The sequence below is a fragment of the Carlito syrichta genome, unplaced genomic scaffold, assembly GCF_000164805.1.
Source record: "Carlito syrichta isolate Samal-C Ts95f unplaced genomic scaffold, Tarsius_syrichta-2.0.1 Scaffold309824, whole genome shotgun sequence".
Lineage (NCBI taxonomy): Eukaryota > Metazoa > Chordata > Mammalia > Primates > Tarsiidae > Carlito > Carlito syrichta.
This window is the reverse complement of record NW_007253920.1, coordinates 1,331,355-1,350,082: the sequence shown is the minus strand read 5'-3', so window position 1 is coordinate 1,350,082 and position 18,728 is coordinate 1,331,355. Positions and strand designations below refer to the sequence as shown.

At 40.6% G+C, this 18,728-nt stretch overlaps 1 protein-coding gene across 1 annotated transcript in view; it reads left to right on the top strand.

The window, feature by feature from the left end:
• Nucleotides 1-7,231: 7,231 nt before the first annotated feature.
• The window catches only part of SPON1 (spondin 1), a 253,507-nt gene continuing 242,010 nt past the window's right edge, over nt 7,232-18,728 (top strand). The window contains exons 1-2 of the mRNA XM_008067941.2: nt 7,232-7,268; nt 7,331-7,437. Of these exons, the coding sequence (XP_008066132.2) occupies nt 7,232-7,268; nt 7,331-7,437 (144 nt within the window). The remainder of the gene's footprint in view (nt 7,269-7,330; nt 7,438-18,728) is intronic.

The window sequence follows — 18,728 nt, the reverse complement described above, 5'->3', positions numbered from 1 at the left end:
CTCTGGGATCCCAGAGCACTTTGTTCGTTCCTCTATAACACCCCCCCCATGTTATAAAACATATTACTTGATGTATTTTTTTCTCCCAGGTACTGTCCTATATGCTCCCAGAGGGCAGAGGCCGTGTCTTTTCTCTCCATGTCTCCATGGACTGGGCTGGCATAAAACAAGAGTCCAGTAAACAAAAGAATGAGGGAGGTGGGCATATAATACAAGATAACCCATGGGAATTTGGGAGAAGGGACCAGAGCAGAAATGAACAAACTATGCATTAAGGACAAATGATAACTTTTTCAATCATTCATTCATTCAACAAGTATTTTTGAACATTTACTATGTATAAAGAGGCATGCTAGATGCTAGAGATACAGTGGAATTCAAGACAGAATTGGTGTCTGCTCTCGTGGAAATTACAGCTTGCTAGGGGAGACAGGCATTTAACAAATAATTTCATAAAAATATATTTCTTTAAAATTGGGTGACGTATTCAAGAAAAGTAAAGAAGTGTTAAGAGATACTGTGTGGGGTGGGAGGGGCAGGGAGGCCCTCCCTGGGCACCCTAGCTTGAATGTGACAGGCTGTAAAGACTTGGTTTATTATATAAGGACTCACCCAAATCTTCCCATAACCTGAACCTGTGAGTATCATCCCTAAAGACAGTTATGTTCATTGCAATCTTCCAAGTGGTCTTTCACTGGCACCTATTAGAGTTTTTCTTTGGAGGTTCAGTCATTGTCACTGAGGACCAGCTCTTGGAAACACATTGTTGAATAATCAGTCTGCTGAGCATTGTGATCTTGTATCATTATAATCATCATTTCCATCAACTTCATTATCCTAACATCACCATCACCACCACCACACTTTACAACTCCTAAACCCTTTACATGTGCAAGGCACTGTGCTAAATATTTATTTAGTCCATTCTATATTCCTATAAGAAAGGAAATATCATCAACCCCAAATGAGGAAACAGGGAGGTTAAGTAACTTGCCAGAGGTCACATCATTAATAAGTGGTAGCCCTGGATTTCTAATCCTTAATCTTTACTCCTAACCAGTTCCCTGTATGTACTCACAGGATGATTCTGAATAACTTACTTTCTTTTTTTTTTTTAATCCTTCATAAGCATTTTTCTTGAATTTCTTAGATCTCCTAATAGCCTCCCTTGGGAGGCAATTGGGAGGAGTCATTAAAGAGAGGATTCTATTGTTTACTGCCAACCAGTCATCTTCTGTCATTACTGGGACTCAGAACACACTGCACATTTGTGCCTTTCAGGAGGAAGTCATATAATGGGTTCTCAGGAAGGACGGGGTCTCCTCTCTTTCTTCAATTTATACTGTGTAATAACATCATCACCAGTGATAATTACAGATTGAAGCCCTATACTGAGTTCAGCCTCCAGAGCCTCCATCTTGTGTGTTGTGTTTAATAAGAGAGAGTAAAATCTTCACTTTCTAAACCTCCAGGAATGCAGCATTCTGGGAAGTGGAGTTTATGATTAGCCATTTAAGTACACTGCACAGATGTACAAATGACTGTACATGACTTCCACTGGCAGAAATTGTGGCAAATTTTGTGAAGCATTCCATATTTTTTTAAAAAAAGAATTGTTTTATCAAAATATAGCTTACATATATCAGAAATCACAGAGCTTAGTGAATTGTCACATGTTGAATACACCCACATAGCAGAACCCAGATCAAGACACAGAACATGACAAGTACTACCATAGCTTTCCTTGTATTCCCTCAAGTTGCACTCCCTCCCTTTGTCACACGTGTAACTACTGCTCTGACCTCTAGCACCATCGATTACTTTGTCTGTTTTTGAACTTTATATAAACATATATAAATGTAATCATATGGTTTGTATTGTTTCATACCTATCTTCTTTCACTTGAGATTATGTTTGTGAGACTTATCCATGTTGTGTGTAGCAGTATTTGTTCATTTTCATTGCTCTAAGTCATTTGGTTGTATGACTATACCACAATTTATATGAGTATATCCATTCCACTGCTGATGGACATTTGAGTGTTTCCAGTGGGACGCTACTGCAAATCATGTTACCATGAATATTCTTATAGATGTCTTTTGAGCACATATATATGCATTTATGCTGATTTGGGGTGGTACTGCTGGGTCATGGGGTATGTGTATGTTCAGCTTCAGTAAATGCTGCCAAAGAATTTTCTAGCAAAAGTTGCTAATTTTCACTTCCATCAACAATGTGTGAAAGTTCCAGCTAACAACATTTGATATTGTTAATTCTTTTAAATTTAGTCATCGGGCAGATATGCAGTACATTTCATTGTAGATTTCATTTGTATTTTCCCTTTAATTAATGATATTGAGAGCCTTTTTATGTTTATTGGTCGTTGGGCACCTTTTTCTTTGAAGTATTTGTTTGAGTTTTGCCTATTTTTTTTTTCTATTGGGTTGTTTGCCCTTTTTTATTAATCTGAAAGCGATCTTTATATATTTTGAAAAAAGTCAATTTCTGGTTGTATGGCTGCAAATATCTTCTTCCACACTGTTATTTGCTTTTTCTTTTCTTTTCTTTTCTTTTTTTTTTGAAAGCAGGATTTATTGAGAAGACAGAAAACCTCCCACAGTAGGAGGGGATCTGAGGGGGTTGTCCTGATTTTTCATTTTTAATAATGTTTTTTGATGAGCAAAAGTTGAATATCACCCCCATTTATATATCTTCTTCCTTATTGTCAGTGCTTTTTTATATCCCACGTAAGAAATCTTTCCTACTTCAAGGTTATTCACATTTTATCCTATGCTACCTTCTTAAAACTTTATTGCTTTACTTTTCACATTTTGCTCTACAATCAGTGTGGAATTTATTCTGTGTATAATGTGAGGTAGGGGCCAAGATTCATTTTTTTCTCCATGGCTATCCAATTGTCCAAGTACCATTTATTGAAGTGACCATCTTTCCCCAATACATCCCTTCTCAGAAATTAAGTTCCCATATATTTGTGGAACTTTTCTGAACCCTAAACTGTTCAACTGGCCTATTTTTCTTTTCTTTGCTATAATCCACTGGCTTAATTTCTGTAGCTGTGTTAAGTCTTGATATCTGGTACTATAAGCCCTCCAATTTTGTGCTTCTTTCTCAAGATTGTTTTGGATATTCTTGGCCCTTTGCACTCCCAAATAAATTTTGGAACCAGTGTGTCAATATCACAGATGGCATGCTTGGATTTTCATTTCGATTGACTAAATGTACAGATCAATTTGAGGAGAATTAGCATCTTTAACAATATTGAGTCTACCTGTCCTTGAACACTATTAAGCAAGTTCAATTGCACATCAGCTCTGTACTGATCACTGTACTGAGCTCAGATGTGGCTCATGCCCTTGAAGGACTTACAAACGTGTAAACAAATACATAAACACAAAATATAGTGTAATGTGATCTCTCATCGCTGATAATAAGAGTTAATATTTGCTAAGTGCCTATTATATACCAAGGGATGATTTTAAGAACTTTACATGTGTTAATTCATTTATACTTCAAACTGATACTACTAATAACAGTAGGTGCTGTTATTATGCTGATTATGTAGGTACTTTTTATGTCTGTGGGTTCCAGCAAAAGAGCACCCAAATCTTTATGGGTGAGTCAGAAAAGACATCACACACACAAAAGGTGGAAATTTAGCTGATTTCTAAAGTGCATCAGGAATGGAGGAGGTTGAGCATTCCACGTAAATAAGTAGCATGTGAAAAAGGACTACAGGTGAAATGACATATCTTTTCAGGAAATTGCCGGTAAGTGAAGCCCAGAACTGAAATACAATGTGGCGGGGGAATGGGCTTATGGCTGGCAAAGCTGCAGAGGCTGAATCTGAGGCCCTATAGCTCAGTGGCATTCGAGTATTATCATGAAGGCAACAGCTGTGGAACAGGAATTGTCTGTCTTGGGTTAGGTTCCCCAGAAGCTCATTGCATTCTTTTACTAGGGATGTAGTACATATTGCTATAGCTTAGGGGCTCAAAACAACAGAAATGTATTCTCTCATAGTTCTGGAGGCTAGAAGTGTGAAATCAAGATGTCTAGCAGTGTTGTTTCCTTCTGGAGGGCTCTGAGAGAAAGTCTGTTCCATGCCTCTCTCCTGGCTTCTGTGGTTGCCAACAATCTTTTAACGGTCCTCAGCTTGCAGATGCATCACTCCAATGTCTACCTCTGTCATCACATGGCATTCTTCCCTGTGTGTGACTGTGTCTTTTCTTCCAAGGACACCAGTCATACTGGATTTAGGGCCCACCCTATTCTGATATGACTTCATGTTAACTAATGACATCTGTGAAGACCCTGAATCCAAATAAGGTCACAATCCCAGGTACTGGAGGTTAGAACTTCAAAATATCTTTTTGGTGTCACAATTTTACCTATAACACAAAGCCTCAGAAGAGGATTTAGATGCAGGTTATTTTTAAAGGAAGTGCTCCCAGGGGAAACCAGTGAGGGAATGAGGGAAGGAGGACAGGGACTGGGAAGCCCTGCCAGCCTGTGATCCCAGGCAAGGCCTCTCAGGGCAGTTTTAGTCTGATCCTGCAGGGCCTTTTTGGAGTATAAAGTGCCCCTCCAAGTTGTCCTCACACAAGGGAGCTGGACCTTTTTTATTAGGCAGAACCAACAGCCCTCCAGCAAAGAGCCACTGGTGCTGGCCACTGGAAGCAAAAGGACATCAGTGCCAGGGTCACACTAAAATGGTTAAAAGGCATTTGAGGAAATCTGAGTGGAATATCTTTACTGTTTTCTACTTTGTCTTCTGCTTTTTTTCCTCCAGAATGTCTACAATAACCTTGAAGTCTACCCCACCCCCTCCCTGGAGATCCTTAGACTGCTTTGGGGTTGTCTGTTCCTCCAAGATCCTAGCTCTGTCTCCTGACATCATAACCACCATTTTTTAGCTTGACACTGCTAAGCACCACACTTTTCTTACTCTTCTTTACTTTATTGTACTATCTCCTTCATTCTTTCTTCCTTACTTTCTATCTGATTCTTGTGTAGATATCAGCAGCCAATCAGAATGCTCCTTTACTTCTGTGGGAGGAACTGACCCATCAGGGCATGACATTTTCAGTCTTCAAGTCTTAAAAATTTTTCTCTGACGTGTCATTGTGTTGGTGGCTCGTGGACCACTGCTGCATTATTCAAGATAGTGGTTTTTTTCCTGTGGAGCCTTTGGATGCTGCCTTTTCAGGACAAGAATGAGTTTGAGGAACTTGGAAGCCTAAATACTCCACCCCAACAGAGGGTTGCTTGTCATAATCCCAGCAATATTATCTGTTAAATGAATTGATTTTGGACGGGCTCGGTGGCTCAGCCTGTAATCCCGTGCTTTGGGAGGCCAAGGTGAGTGGATTGCCTGAGGCCACGGGTTCAAGACCCACCTGGGCAACTTGGCGAGACCTCATCTCTACAATAAATAAAAAAATTAGCCGAGCATAGTAGCACACGCCTGTAGTTCCACCTACTTGGAAGGCTGAGGCGGGAGCCTGGGCGACAGAGTGAGACTACAACTCAAAAAAAAAAAAAAAAAAGAATTGATTTTTAAAGTTTAAAAAATTAATAATTGGTTAATACTTGTGAAAGACTCATATTATTATGAATATATCCAGAATGTGAAGCCATGGGTAGAATATTAAACTGCAGAGAAGGGACTTACAATTCTGGCCCTGAGTTGGCCTCTGGATGGTTTTGTGCTCTTGGGTGTGTCTGTTGACTTCTTTATGTCTTGCTTTTCTATCCATGAAATTAGAGGGTTGGATTAGAAGATAGTTCAGAGCCCTTGAAGTTCTAATAGTCTATAATTCCATCTCTAAAGTCCAGGATCTTAATACTTTAATATAGGCAGTAAAGTAATTTAAAACCCAATTTACATCAATTTTAAGAAACTTGAATTGAACAGCTATTAGATGCCAGGCTCTGTGCTAGGGATACAAAGAGAATGAAAATTCAGCCTCTCTCCTACATTAACTCACAGTCCAGTGGAGAAGGCAAGTCAACAAAGAATTGCCATTCAGTACCAAATTTGAATGGAAGATTTCTGTCTCTGGAGATTGGGGATTCGATGGTAGGAATAACCATCATTGCCTTGCAGAGAAGGCCCTTAAGCTAGATTTCAATAGGAAAAAAAATAATTCTCTAGGTAGATATGGGAAGGAAGAGTACAACTGAATCATAATGTCAATTGCTGTAACAAGTGATCCCTCCTCAATGTGTTCATTTACAGCTCATGCAAAGTACAGTATGGATGTTTCTGGTCAATGGGTGATTCTCCATAAGGTTATTTTAAAAACCTAGCTTCCTTTCACCTGTGGCTCCACTGTTTTTCTCCTATGGCATCAGAGTCCTCTGCTGGATTCTCTGTACTTAGTGGACAGAAGTAGGAGAGTAAGAGCGGAAGATCATATGGAAAGTTTGTACAAATCAAGCTTGGAAACAGAATATTGTAATACCCTCTTATCTGTAGTTTTGCTTTCCATGGTTTCAGTTACCTGTGGTTAAATGGAAAATCCCAGACATAAACAATTCATGAGTTTTAAATCGCATACTGTTCTGAGTATGGCTATTATTGTTCTTTTTTATTATTAGTTATTGCCAAACTTTTACTGTCCCTAATTTATAAATTAAACCTTATCATAGATTTATATGTATGTATAAGGGAAAAACAATATTTATAGGGTTTGGTACTATCTGTGGTTTCAGGCATGTACTGGGGGTCTGGAAGCATATCCCCTGCAGATAAGGGGGGCTACTGTATATCATGTCTGTTCACGACTTCCACTGGCAGAAATTGGACATAAGCTAACCTTACTGCAAAGGAGGCTGGGAAATAGGGTCTTGCTGAGTTTCCATGAGAACAATGAGATACATTTTAGAGAACACACAGCAGCCTCTGTCACAAAGGTCATTCTACAGAGTTTGTGCTGTGAAGAGCTAGACTTCTCTTGGGCCAATCTAATGGAAGTATACTATTAGATAATGTCAAGGTTGGAGTTTCTGACCAGGGATTATCTTTATCAAACTGTGGTTACTGGGAGAGAGTTCACCGCATGCCTGTTTGGTTCAAGAATTCCCAAGTGAAAAGCGAAACAGCAGCTCGGGTGTCTAGCAGGCTCTGAAAGAGGGAGCTGAGTGGAGAGCGTGAGTGTTCTCGACTCAATAGGTGAGACTTTCCACTGTCCACTGCCCCTCTTGCCCCATGTCTGGGATACTGATGGAGAATTCAGGGCTATCTTGTTTGACAGATGGAAGACAGTTGATTCCTATGCATAAAGTCTGTTTTCTTCTCTCTCCACAGTAACACTTTCAGCGGCTCCTCCCTCTTACTTCCGAGGATTCACATTAATTGCTCTCAAAGAGAACAGAGAGGGTGATAAGGAAGAAGACCATGCTGGGACCTTCCAGGTAAAACCCTAGCTCTCTCTGGGCTTATTCAGTGGCCCTCCTTGCCCTGGTAGGTAGAAGCCAGAGATGTTCAAATGTCTCAAGTGGCTTTCCTGTGCAGTTCCCTTGACCACTGGCGGGGCGAACCATTTGAAAGACCCATCACGGAGTAGGCAGCCAATGCTGTACACCTATCTGAGCAAGGTTGGCCACAGGCCTTGCGTTGTCCCAGCTGATCATGATGCTGTTCTCTGGACCCACAGTGTCCTTTGGCAGAAGGCAGTCCAGCATGGTGAGAGCACTCGGAGCCCTGGCCAGGCCTGACTGTTTTTCTTGCACAGGCATTTCGTGATTGACTGGTAATTCTCAAGTGTAAATGGAACAAGAGCTCGAGACTGCCAGACTGGAGGGAGTTCAAAGCACAGGAGAAGGACTATTAAGGGAACGTAGAGATTGATTTATGAGGGAAGATTAAAAGAATTAAACATGCTTTGCTTGGCTAAATGAATGGGGTCGGGTTTAAGAGGTGGTAATGGTCTTTAAATGTCAGTCCTCACAGAGCAACCCCCTTAAGAGGAGACTTCGTTTGACTTTGCACAAAAGGGCACAGTGAGACAAAAGTGGGTCAAGAAAAGAAGGGGAATCTCGAAGGCAAGGGCCCTGACAGTGAGTCATAGTTCACTATGGAATATTCTTCCAAGGGAAGTGGTAGGAACATCATCTACTTTCAGAGGTTTAGAGCGAGGCCATCAAGTTGTCAGGACACATCCCAGAAGGGCTGGGGTGATCCTAGGAGGAGGTCTGGCCAGATTTGCTGCAACTATTTCTCATCTCAGATTTCTATTGTTCTGGAATTCATTTTTATCTGGCATTTGCAAAAGAAAAAAGAAAACTCAGGAAGAATATTTACACTTGTAGAGGGCTGCTGGGAATCTGCTACAGTTTGTGGGTTCCACAGAGGACCCTGCCCCCAGAGTACCTTTCCCATCCAAAGGCATCTTTTAATCCCTATTGGCCAGGTTGTAATTTTGGGTCCTGTGATTTAAAAATTGTTTTTCTATTGTCTGGGAGTCTAGGCTTCGGGCCTAATGAGACTTAATTCCACACTCATTGTATTGTCCTCCTATGGCACAGAACCTCTTGGCATGTATCTGAAAGAGTAACCCAAAAATAATACTAACGACAGCCAATATTTGCTGATTACTTACCATGTGCCAAGCACCACGCTAAGTGCTTTGCCTTATCTTAGTTTTCATATCTTAGTTTAATTAGTTATCTTATTTTTGTTTAATTCTCAAAACAAACCTGGTAAAAATGGAACCATTATTTCCATTTTTAGACTGGGAAACTGAAATGAGAGAGATTAAATTACTTGTCTAATCTGCTAGTAAATAGTATGGCCAGGTCTCTCTATCAAGGTGTTTGATTCCAGAAGCCATCACTTTTCTACAATACTGCATAAACTCCAGGTATGGAAGCTCTTGGATAGTTTAAGTCTGCCATTTATGCCTGCTATCAGCCTAGAAAGCATTAAAATAGAATCCCCCCCCCAAGACTTGCTATGGTAATTTACCTGGAGGTGAGGGGGGTGCCGGGGGAGGGGGGGCCTATGAACTTAAAATTCATCAAAACAAAATGTATTTGCTTTATTATCATGCCTATAGGTAATATACCCAAAAGAATTGAAAGCAGGGAGGAAGACAGATATTTGTACACCAGTATTCATAGCTGCATCGTTCACAGTTGTTCACAAACGATGGAAACAATCTAAATGCCCATTGATAAACAAAACACGGTTAATATATACAGTGGAATATTATTCAACCTTAAAAAGGAAATAAATTCTGACATATGCTACGACAAAACTGAAACTTGAGATCATCATGTGGAAATAAACCAGTCACAAAAAAGAAAATATTGTAAGATTCCACTTATATGAATATCTGAAATAGTCAAATTCATAGAGACAAAAAGTAGAAGGGTAGCTGCCAGGATCTGGGGAGAGGAGAAAATAAGGAGTTATTGTTTCATGGGTGCAGAGTTTTAGTTTGGGAAGAAGAAAAAGGGTCTGGAGACGGACGATAGTGATGGTTGCATGACAACATGAGTATATTTAATGCCGCTGAGTCATACACTTAAAAATGGTTAAAATGATAAATCTCATGTATATTCTACCACAATAAAAAAAAAATTATACTTAGAGTCAGGCTTCGTGGGGACATGGCTTTTTTTCTTTTTTTAGTGCTTGTTTTTGTGTGTTGCTATTAACAGAATACTTGAAACGAGATAATTTACAAACAATAGAAGTTTATTTGGCTCATGGTTCTGAAGGCTGAGAAGTTCCATATCAAGGTGCTGGAGACTTGTGAGGGCCTTCTTGCTATATCATCCCATAGCACATGGCAGAAGGGCAAGAGAAGGGGAGAGCAAGAGGTTGCTAACCTCACTCTAATATCAAATCCACTCTAGAGAGAACTAATTTTCTCTGTGATAATGACATTAAGCCAATCACCAGGGCAGAGTCCTCATGGCCTCATCACCTCTTATTAGGCTATACCTCTCAACACTGCTGCATTGGGGATTACATTTCCAACACGTGAACTCTGGGGGACACATCTGAACCATAGTGGCACTGTTCTGGTTTAATTCAATAAGTTGATAGTCCTCTCTGACTCGCTGCTGTTTCTGCTCAGCTTAATTTTTGTCCTTGCAGCTGATTGATGAATACAGAGCCCTGCTCCTGGTGAGTAAATATTTGCTGAATGAGTGAATGAACAAATGACTCTTTTTACTAGCGCCCATAACTCAGTCCAGTTTGGGTCTATTTCAGAGCTCCTGTCTTTACGTGCATTGTTCCTTCTTCCTCCTCTTGGAGTTAACTGTTATGTGCCAGTGGTTCTCAGAGTGTGACCTCTGGGCCAGCAGCATCTGTAGGACCTGGGTACTCAGTAGAAATGCAGACTCTCAACCCACTCAGACTTACTGAATCAGAAACCCTGAGGGTTTACAACCTGTCTTCTAAACAAGCCTTCGGGGTGAATCTGATGCCTGCTCAGGTTTGAGAGTCATTGCAATGGGACACTAACCAGCCCATCTAACATGACGTCTTTTACCATCATGTCAACTCACCATTCTCCATCATCACATCAACTCATCGGTTTCTGCCTGTCCCCTCCTGAATAGGCAGAACAGTCCTATAGGATTCGAAGTGGGATAAGGTTATGGAAATGCCTGGCATATGGCAATAATCATAGCTAACACCTGGATGTTATGTGCCAGATACTGTTGTGAGTAGTTTACATTTATTAACTGATTTGATCCCCAGAGTAACAAGATGAGGTAAGCATTATTATCTGATTTTTCACAGATGGGGAACTTGGGGCACAGAACAATTAAGCAACTTTCCTAAGACCACACAGCTCTAAGGGTTAAAGCTGGGATTCAAACTCAGGCAGTCTGGCTCCAGGTTTCTACCTGTGACTGCTGTGTACACAGCCTCTCAACATGCTAGGTGAAAATATGAAAACCCACTATGACTTTTTTTTTTTTTGATTTGGAGTTTCACTGCATCACCCAGGCCGGAGTACCGTGGCACACTCATGGCCACCCCAGCATCTATCTGCTGGGCTCTGGCGATCCTTCTGCCTCAGCCTTCCAAGTAGCCGGAACTGCAGGAGCGTGATACCACACCCAGCTAATTTTTGATTTGTTGTGAAGACAAGGTCTCACCAAGTTGCCTGGGCTGGTCTCGAACCCGCGGGCTCAGGCAATCCACTTGCCTCTGCCTCCCAAAGTGCTGGGATTACAGGCTGAGCCACCGAGCTCGGCTCACTATGACTTTTTAATGACAGTCTCTGTGCCAGGTGCGTCATCCTACTTAATCCTTGTAGCAACTTTTGAGGTCAGTATTGGTATTCCCATTTTTCAGATGATGAATCTGAGTCCCCAAGGGGCTAAGTAAATTCACCAAAGCAGTTCAACATCTCAAGGGTCCAAATTCTACTGTGCCAGTTTTTGCTCAAACTTCATATCCTCACCCTTTGCCCTGCCTTTGTAGCCATTAAAATGCATACTGCACTTGTGTTCTCACTGTCTCAGAGACTATAGGAGATGGAATCATGGCCCATGCCCCTCATCTTACCTCTCCTGCTCTTAAGAGATGTGGCCCACATGTTTGTCCTTTCAAACTCTAGCATGAAAGTGTTTTCTCTCTGTAGTAAGCTGTCATCTTTGAAGTCGTTTATTTATTCGGCAGCGTTTGTTGAGTGTCTACTAGGTGTCAGGCACTGAATTAGACATTAGGGATGTGGTGGTGAGGAAAGCAAATAGTCCTCATGGAGCTTACAGCATCCTCCCTTGTCCTTGTCCCTTAAGTTGACCTCTGTTGCTGACAGGTGTGGTAGAAAGTCAATGAGTCATCCACTGGAACATAAGCAGACAATCAGAAATGACAAATGCCATTGTAATAAAAACATGCTTAGTGATTAACAAATAGTTAGATATAGCTCTTTGTTTAACACCTTCATTCTAAATATGAAAACTTTGAGGACTTAACAACAACCACAGATTTATAATACTTTTTTATTGATGCATAATTGTTTGCATTTATCATTTCTATGTGTTGGGAACAATTCAAGTCCTCTCTTCCAGCTACTTTGCAATATACAACATACTGTTGTTAACTGCCAGGCACTGTGGCTCACACCTGTAATCCCAGCACTTTGGAAGGTGGAAGCGAGAGGACTGCCTGAGCCCATATATACAATATATTGTTGTTAACTATAGTCACTCTTAATACTCTTTAAATTTAGTTAAATACTATGCTTCTGGCTTCAAAATTGACTTTGGGAGAAGGTTAGGTTGCTTCTAAATGAGTGAACTCTTACATGGAGAACTCAGATCACCAAGTACAAAGACAAGAAAGCAAATCGTAAAGCCATCTTGTACCTCTTTAGATTTAGTGGGGAGGACATGGGGCTTGCTGGTGCAGGGAAGAATAAAGGTAACAGCTTTCCCTGCTCCAAAGATGGACCAGGAAGTGGGTGGGGCTACCTGCCCTGGCTCCAACAGCAAATTCCAGTGTGTCAGCATTGGCACACACCAGGGTATCTGACTCCAGCGGCCGGAGGGGGGGGGGGGGACACAAAGTCTCTCTTTGCTGAGCTAGCTGGCTAATTGAAAGTGCCAAGGAATCCAGGGACTAGACTGCCTAAACAAAAGCAAACCACCAATCCTTAAAAATTGTGTTACTAAAAATGAGCTGTCCCCTGGGATGCTGTGGTCCAGCCAACTGCCTAGCTCACTCTCCCTTCTCCTTCAGGGCTGTGCTCAGATGTCCCCTTCCCAGGGAGGCCTGCTCTGATTTCATTCTACTAAATACTTCTTCCCTCCTTTCACCCCTGAGCTGGACTCCCTATCTCTCTCCCACCCTTAATTTTTTTTAATTGCATTCCCTGCCGTCTGGCTATCTATTTTGCTTGTTGACTTGTGTATTATATGCCCTGTTCCACTGAACTGTAAGTTCCACGAGGCAGGGATTTTTATCTATCTTGTTTTCTGCTGTATCCCCAATGGCAACTATGCCCACCCAGCACAGAGTAGGCACACAAATATTTATTGACAGAACTTTAAGTGTAGTATTTACACTAAAATTCAAGCTGCTAATTAATAATACCATTTCTCTATTTTGTTTTTAATTTAAGACCACAGGCATCAACAAGTTTAGGCAACAGTTTGCCAATCAAAGAAAAAAAAAGTCTCATAATAAAGGGATGTTTGCCCGAGGAGAGCCCATCAATACCACACAAACAAGTATCTTTTAATAACTACTTCTATATTCTTAATCACCTATTTTAAACTATTTTTGTAATCTCTTCATTAACAACAAATATTTATTAGCATCTAATGGATTCTGAACCATGTTAGAACCTAAAAGGGCTTTTGACACACTTTTCTAAACATAAAATACTATTGCAAGCGTGCCTTCAGGAATTCTCTTTGAGTTTATAGGAAAACTTTCTCTCATCATACTAACCTCAGCTTAATTGTGGCCCTTATAAGATGTTAGGATTTTAAAATCTGCCACTCACTATTATAAATAATGGAGTAAAAACAGTTTTTTGACCAGGCACTGTGGCTCATGTCTATAATCCCAGCACTTTGGGAGGCCAAGATGAGAGCATTGCCTGAACTCAGTTCGAGATCAGCCTGGACAACATGGTGAGACCTCGTCTCTACAACACATTTTTTAAAAATTAGCCAGTGTGGTGGTACATGCTTATAGCCCAGCTACTTAGAAGGCTGAGATAGAAGGACTGCCTAAGCACAGCAGGTTGAGGCTGCAGTGACAGTGATGGTGCCACTGCACTCGAGCCTGGGTAACACAGGAGACTCCAACTGAGAAAAAAAAAAGTTTCTTGCATAAAGCCTTTTTCCTTATTAATTAGGATAGATTTCCAGGTGTGTAATTACAAATGCAAAGAACATGGACATTCTTACTATTTTGATGTGTATTTCCAAGGTGATCCCCCCTCTCTACCCTTACAACCCTCTGAAAAAAAATTCACTTGGCACACTTTTCAACAGCCCCAACATGGGCATTTCATCATGGTAGCCACACCCACTGATGTGAAGGAAAACATACATCTGAGACCAGGACTGGGAATCACAGAATTTGGGCAGGTTAAGTTGGTAGACGAACTCTAGCAAGATGAAAGCAAACAGAAGAACAGAGAAAATCACCTATGTACATTCACATGACCAATTGAAAGATTCAGATTTATGGCTACACATTAAACAAACAAGAAGAGGAAAAATACTCTAGAACTTTTAGTTCCCTGTAGGTTCGTAATGAGTCATCCATTAGTTTTTTGAGGTAGGACCACAAAAAACTAATGAGGTCTTAGGATGCATCACAGGAACATTGCATCCAGAACAAAGGAGCTAGATTTTCTTAAGGGGTTCTCAAACCATGCTAAGAGAGCCTGCTTGCAGTATTCCCTTTCTGTGTAGAATACACTTTTCCAGTAGTTAATACAGAAATATAAAATATACAGTGTTTTCATTCATTCATTTACTTCTTTTTTTTTTTTTTTTTGAGTTAGAGTCTCACTCAGTTGCCCAGTGGCACACTCATGGCCACCCCAGTGTTGACATCCTGGGCTCTGGCGATCCTTCCACCTCAACATTCCAAGTAGTCGGAACTACAGGCGCGTGCTTCCTCTCCTGGCTAGTTTTTGATTTATTGTAGATATGAGGTCTCGCCAAGTTGCCCATGCTGATCTCAAACCCGTGGGCTCAGGCAATCCACTCACCTTGGCTTCCTAACAGGCTGAGACACCAAGCCCAGCCATTCATTTACTTCTTTCTATAGCAATTATAGCACCCAGTGCTTTTCCTTCCAAGCAGTTATTATAATGTATGATTCTTTGTTTGTAGGAGTATTTGCTTAATATTGCTCTGCTCCACCAAACTATGGGGCAAAATCACGTCTGTTTTGTTTATTGTTGTATTTCTAATGAGTAGCATCGTGCGTGTTACATAGTGGACACTTAGGTATTTGCTGAAATGAATTAATGAATACACTAATGACAAGATATGCAAAAAGCAACATACTAGTTTCTGAGCATATAGGGATGAATAAATAAGACATGGTCCTTGCTGTTAGGGGGCCAAAGTCTAAGAATTTCCCAGCCCTGGTATGCTATGTACACTGGTGGGTCACAAGCAGGTTATAGGAGAATCTAGGTATTTATTTCCTTAGATATTGGGGTGGCCTCATCTGTTTCCTCTAGGGAAATACTATCATATCCTACACATAACATAGAGTCAGGTGACCTATATAGTAAGAATCGTACTGCAGCATGCCAGGTGCTATATAAAACACAAATAAGAAAACAACCATTTGTAGAAAGTGGAGAGTGAGTGCTGCTTTGGGAGGACAGAAAGGACATTTACAGAAATGATAACTTTTGAGCCGTTTCTTTCTTTCTTTTTTTTTTTTTTAGATTAGAAAATATAGTTTATTTAGAAAGTAAATTAGAGCCAGAGAAAGAGAGGAGATTCACCTCTTGAAGGTAGGGGAGGAGCCAAAGTCAGGAAACATGGCCTGGCCATAGCTCAGAGAGCTCACAGCCACACCATAGCTTAGTAAGGCAGTGGCCTAGCAGTGGCCTGAGCCGTTTCTTAGGGTGGCTGATGTTTGCAACTGGACAAGAAGTGAGGAGGAAGAGTGTGTGCGAAGACCCTTCTGCTCTTGCCTCACGCCTCTATTTGAAAATTTACTACATTTTAATGTTTTACTATATCTCCTTTGACAAATCTATACAGCCTTGCAAGGGCCCAGTAAAAGTTTTCTCAAATAAATAAAGAAACTAGGGGATGAATGACATGCTGTGCTTGCCCTTCCATCCAGGAACTCACATGGTGTAAAACGCCTCTGTGGAGCTGTGATCCCAAAAGAACCATCAGAAGAACACATTTTAAAAGCCATGTCAATACCTCTTGTTGACACTTAGTTTTCTTGCTTAGAATTGCCTGTGAAAATCATTTGTAAGAAAAGCAAGAAGCAGTGTACTCTGTGAATGCCGAGGATGGATGTTGGGCTCAAGCTTCCACAGCTCTGGTCTTTGGTACCTGCTCCCAGAAAAGAAAAACGTTTTTCTTCGCTGTAAGCAAGTCCTGAGTCTGGGGATCAGATGCTTTATCAAGACTTAAGCATCATTCCTCTCAACAGAGCACGCCTATGTTTTGTGTTAGAAAATACACACCAGAGAGAAAAAAAAGAAGAAAATACACAGCAGAGAAAGGTAAAACATAAAGTAAGATGTCATCTTATAATCTAGAGATAGTCACTAATTAACATTTGGCTATATTTCTTCCAAATTATATATTACATATAAAGGCATAAAATTTTACATATGCAAATATATATAACTATATATCTAGTTTTTGAGCAAAATATTGGAATTACACTATATATAGGGTCTTATAGCCTGTTTTATTTTTCATGAACATTATATTATGATCATATTTCAATGTAATTTATTTAAATATTATTCCACATGATTTTAATGACTTTATAATACTCCATCATGCTCTTGACCTATGATTTATTCAGTCATTCCTCTCTTACTGGGCAAAATAAGAGTTTCCAGTTTTCTTTCTCTTTTTTGTTCTTTACTTTTATAAAACAATAACAACAGCACTGCAATGAACATCTTGACACATAAATCTTTGCATCTGTAATTGCTTATGATTAATTTTGCAAATGAAATTATAAGGTCAAACTAAAGTTTCTCTCTTTCCTGCACATACACACATGTGCTATTTTCAGGCTGCTCTTTCTACTCAGAAAGGACTATGAATCTGATTACCTTTTCAATTCTAGCTTAGCTTTGTTATTTAAAATATACAGTAGGTGTGTGAAAAGACCTGGGTTTTGTAATCATCAGACGTAGGCTCAAATTCTGCCTCTGGTAACTGGGCCAAGAAGTCACTTAGTTTCTCTGAGCCTTAGTTTCTCCATCTATAAAATGGGCCTAGATAAAAATGAAATAATGAATGCCAAGTGCCCAACATAGCGCCTGAACATAATAGACCCTCTATCAATGTCTCTTCCTTCTGAACCAGCAGCCTAGGGTGCACTTCCTATGTGTCTGTATACAATGAACCATAAAATTCATTCCCCTGAAGATGTGGGCATCCATGAACAACCAAGGAGCAGGGCTGAGTCTCATCTTAGCTGTCTGCTCCACTCTACAGCTGAGGGGAGAGGCAGTCTTCTCTAATCCTTTCTATCTTCCTTGTATTATGTTTGGGAAGACTATCCAATAAAATGATACTTTGTGTTGCTGGATACAAGATACCCATACAAAACTCTGTTCTGTGTGGGTGCTAAGTAGTTGGCTGGGTTTAACAACTGGTTTTATAAATTACTTCCATATAATAGTTTCATAAAAAATGAGATTTAAATGATACGTTGGCAAAGAGCTCCACTCCAGACATACGAGCAGAAAGAAGAACCATAACTGTCATCTTTAGGTACTGCTCTAGTTGTCTCATATGCTTTCTCTCATGCTCTCTCTCAGTTGGAACTTCCATGAAAGGAGGAACTGTCTGTTTCTTTCACATCAGCACACCCAGTACAGGGTGCAGTGCCAAGCACACAGTCAGAGCTCAGTAAATATTTATCACATAAATCAATTTATTAATTTCTCAGACTCAGACCACTCCTCTCCTGAAGTAGGCATTCTTATTATTTCCATATTATTCATATTATTCTCATCTCTAGGTGTGGTCATACTGAGGACATTGGAAATTTGACCAAGGGCACAGAGCTAGCAAATGGCAGCGAGCAAAGGACTAAACCATCTGAGGTCTGCATCTTTCCCTCTCTTTTGCATCTTTTATAGCTCCAGGGGCAGATGTGTGGGAGAGACAAAGACAGAAATTGACTACTTGGTCCCCTAAAATCCTTCCTGGGTTGTTCTAAGGATCACACCAGGTTTATCATTTCACAGATCTGTCATCCTCCAGGCCCTTCAAATGCCATCTCTTCTGTCTTTCTTTTTTGACATTCACATCTTCCTTTTATCCTGCTTATGCTTCCTGGCCCCTCTCTGAGCTCTCAAATACTCGGCATATCCCTTTGCTCTAGTTCTTCACACACTGTGTTGCCATGATATATTAAATCCCCATTCCTCTACAAGATTCTGTAAAGAAGCAGAAAACTGGGCCTGGACCCTCTCTGTACTCCCACCGCCTCACCAAGCCCTGGAACGCTGGTCAGTTGATCACTGCCTTCCAAGTGGATAGATTTTCTGCTGGAATGTCTGATCCTAACCACTTGCTTGCTGACGTCATTTTGTCTCATTCTTTCTTGCATGAGAACTAGCATTGTTTCCACATCTATTTTCTAAAAGTCTGGAAATCATTTTCAAATACACGATAGACCTTTTAGCAGGTAACATGTAACTTTTACTGCCAAAAGAACTTTTTTTATTGTTATCTACTAAATATTTTTAAAATGCTGATAGGTCACTGTGTGGCCTTGCAATCCCTTCATCTTTAAGGTGAGAATGATAATTCTCACGTCCAAAACTAACTACTTTATGAGATAGGTCTTAATTCTGGTTTTGCAAACACTTAAAGCCATCATGTTTGCTTTTTTTTGAGTTGGAGTCTCACTCTGTTGCCCAGAATGGAGTGCAGTGGCACGCTCCCGGCCACCACAGCCTCGACCTGCTGGGCTCTGGTGATCCTTCTGCCTCAGCCTTCCAAGTAGCCAGAACTACAGGCGCGCACTACCATGC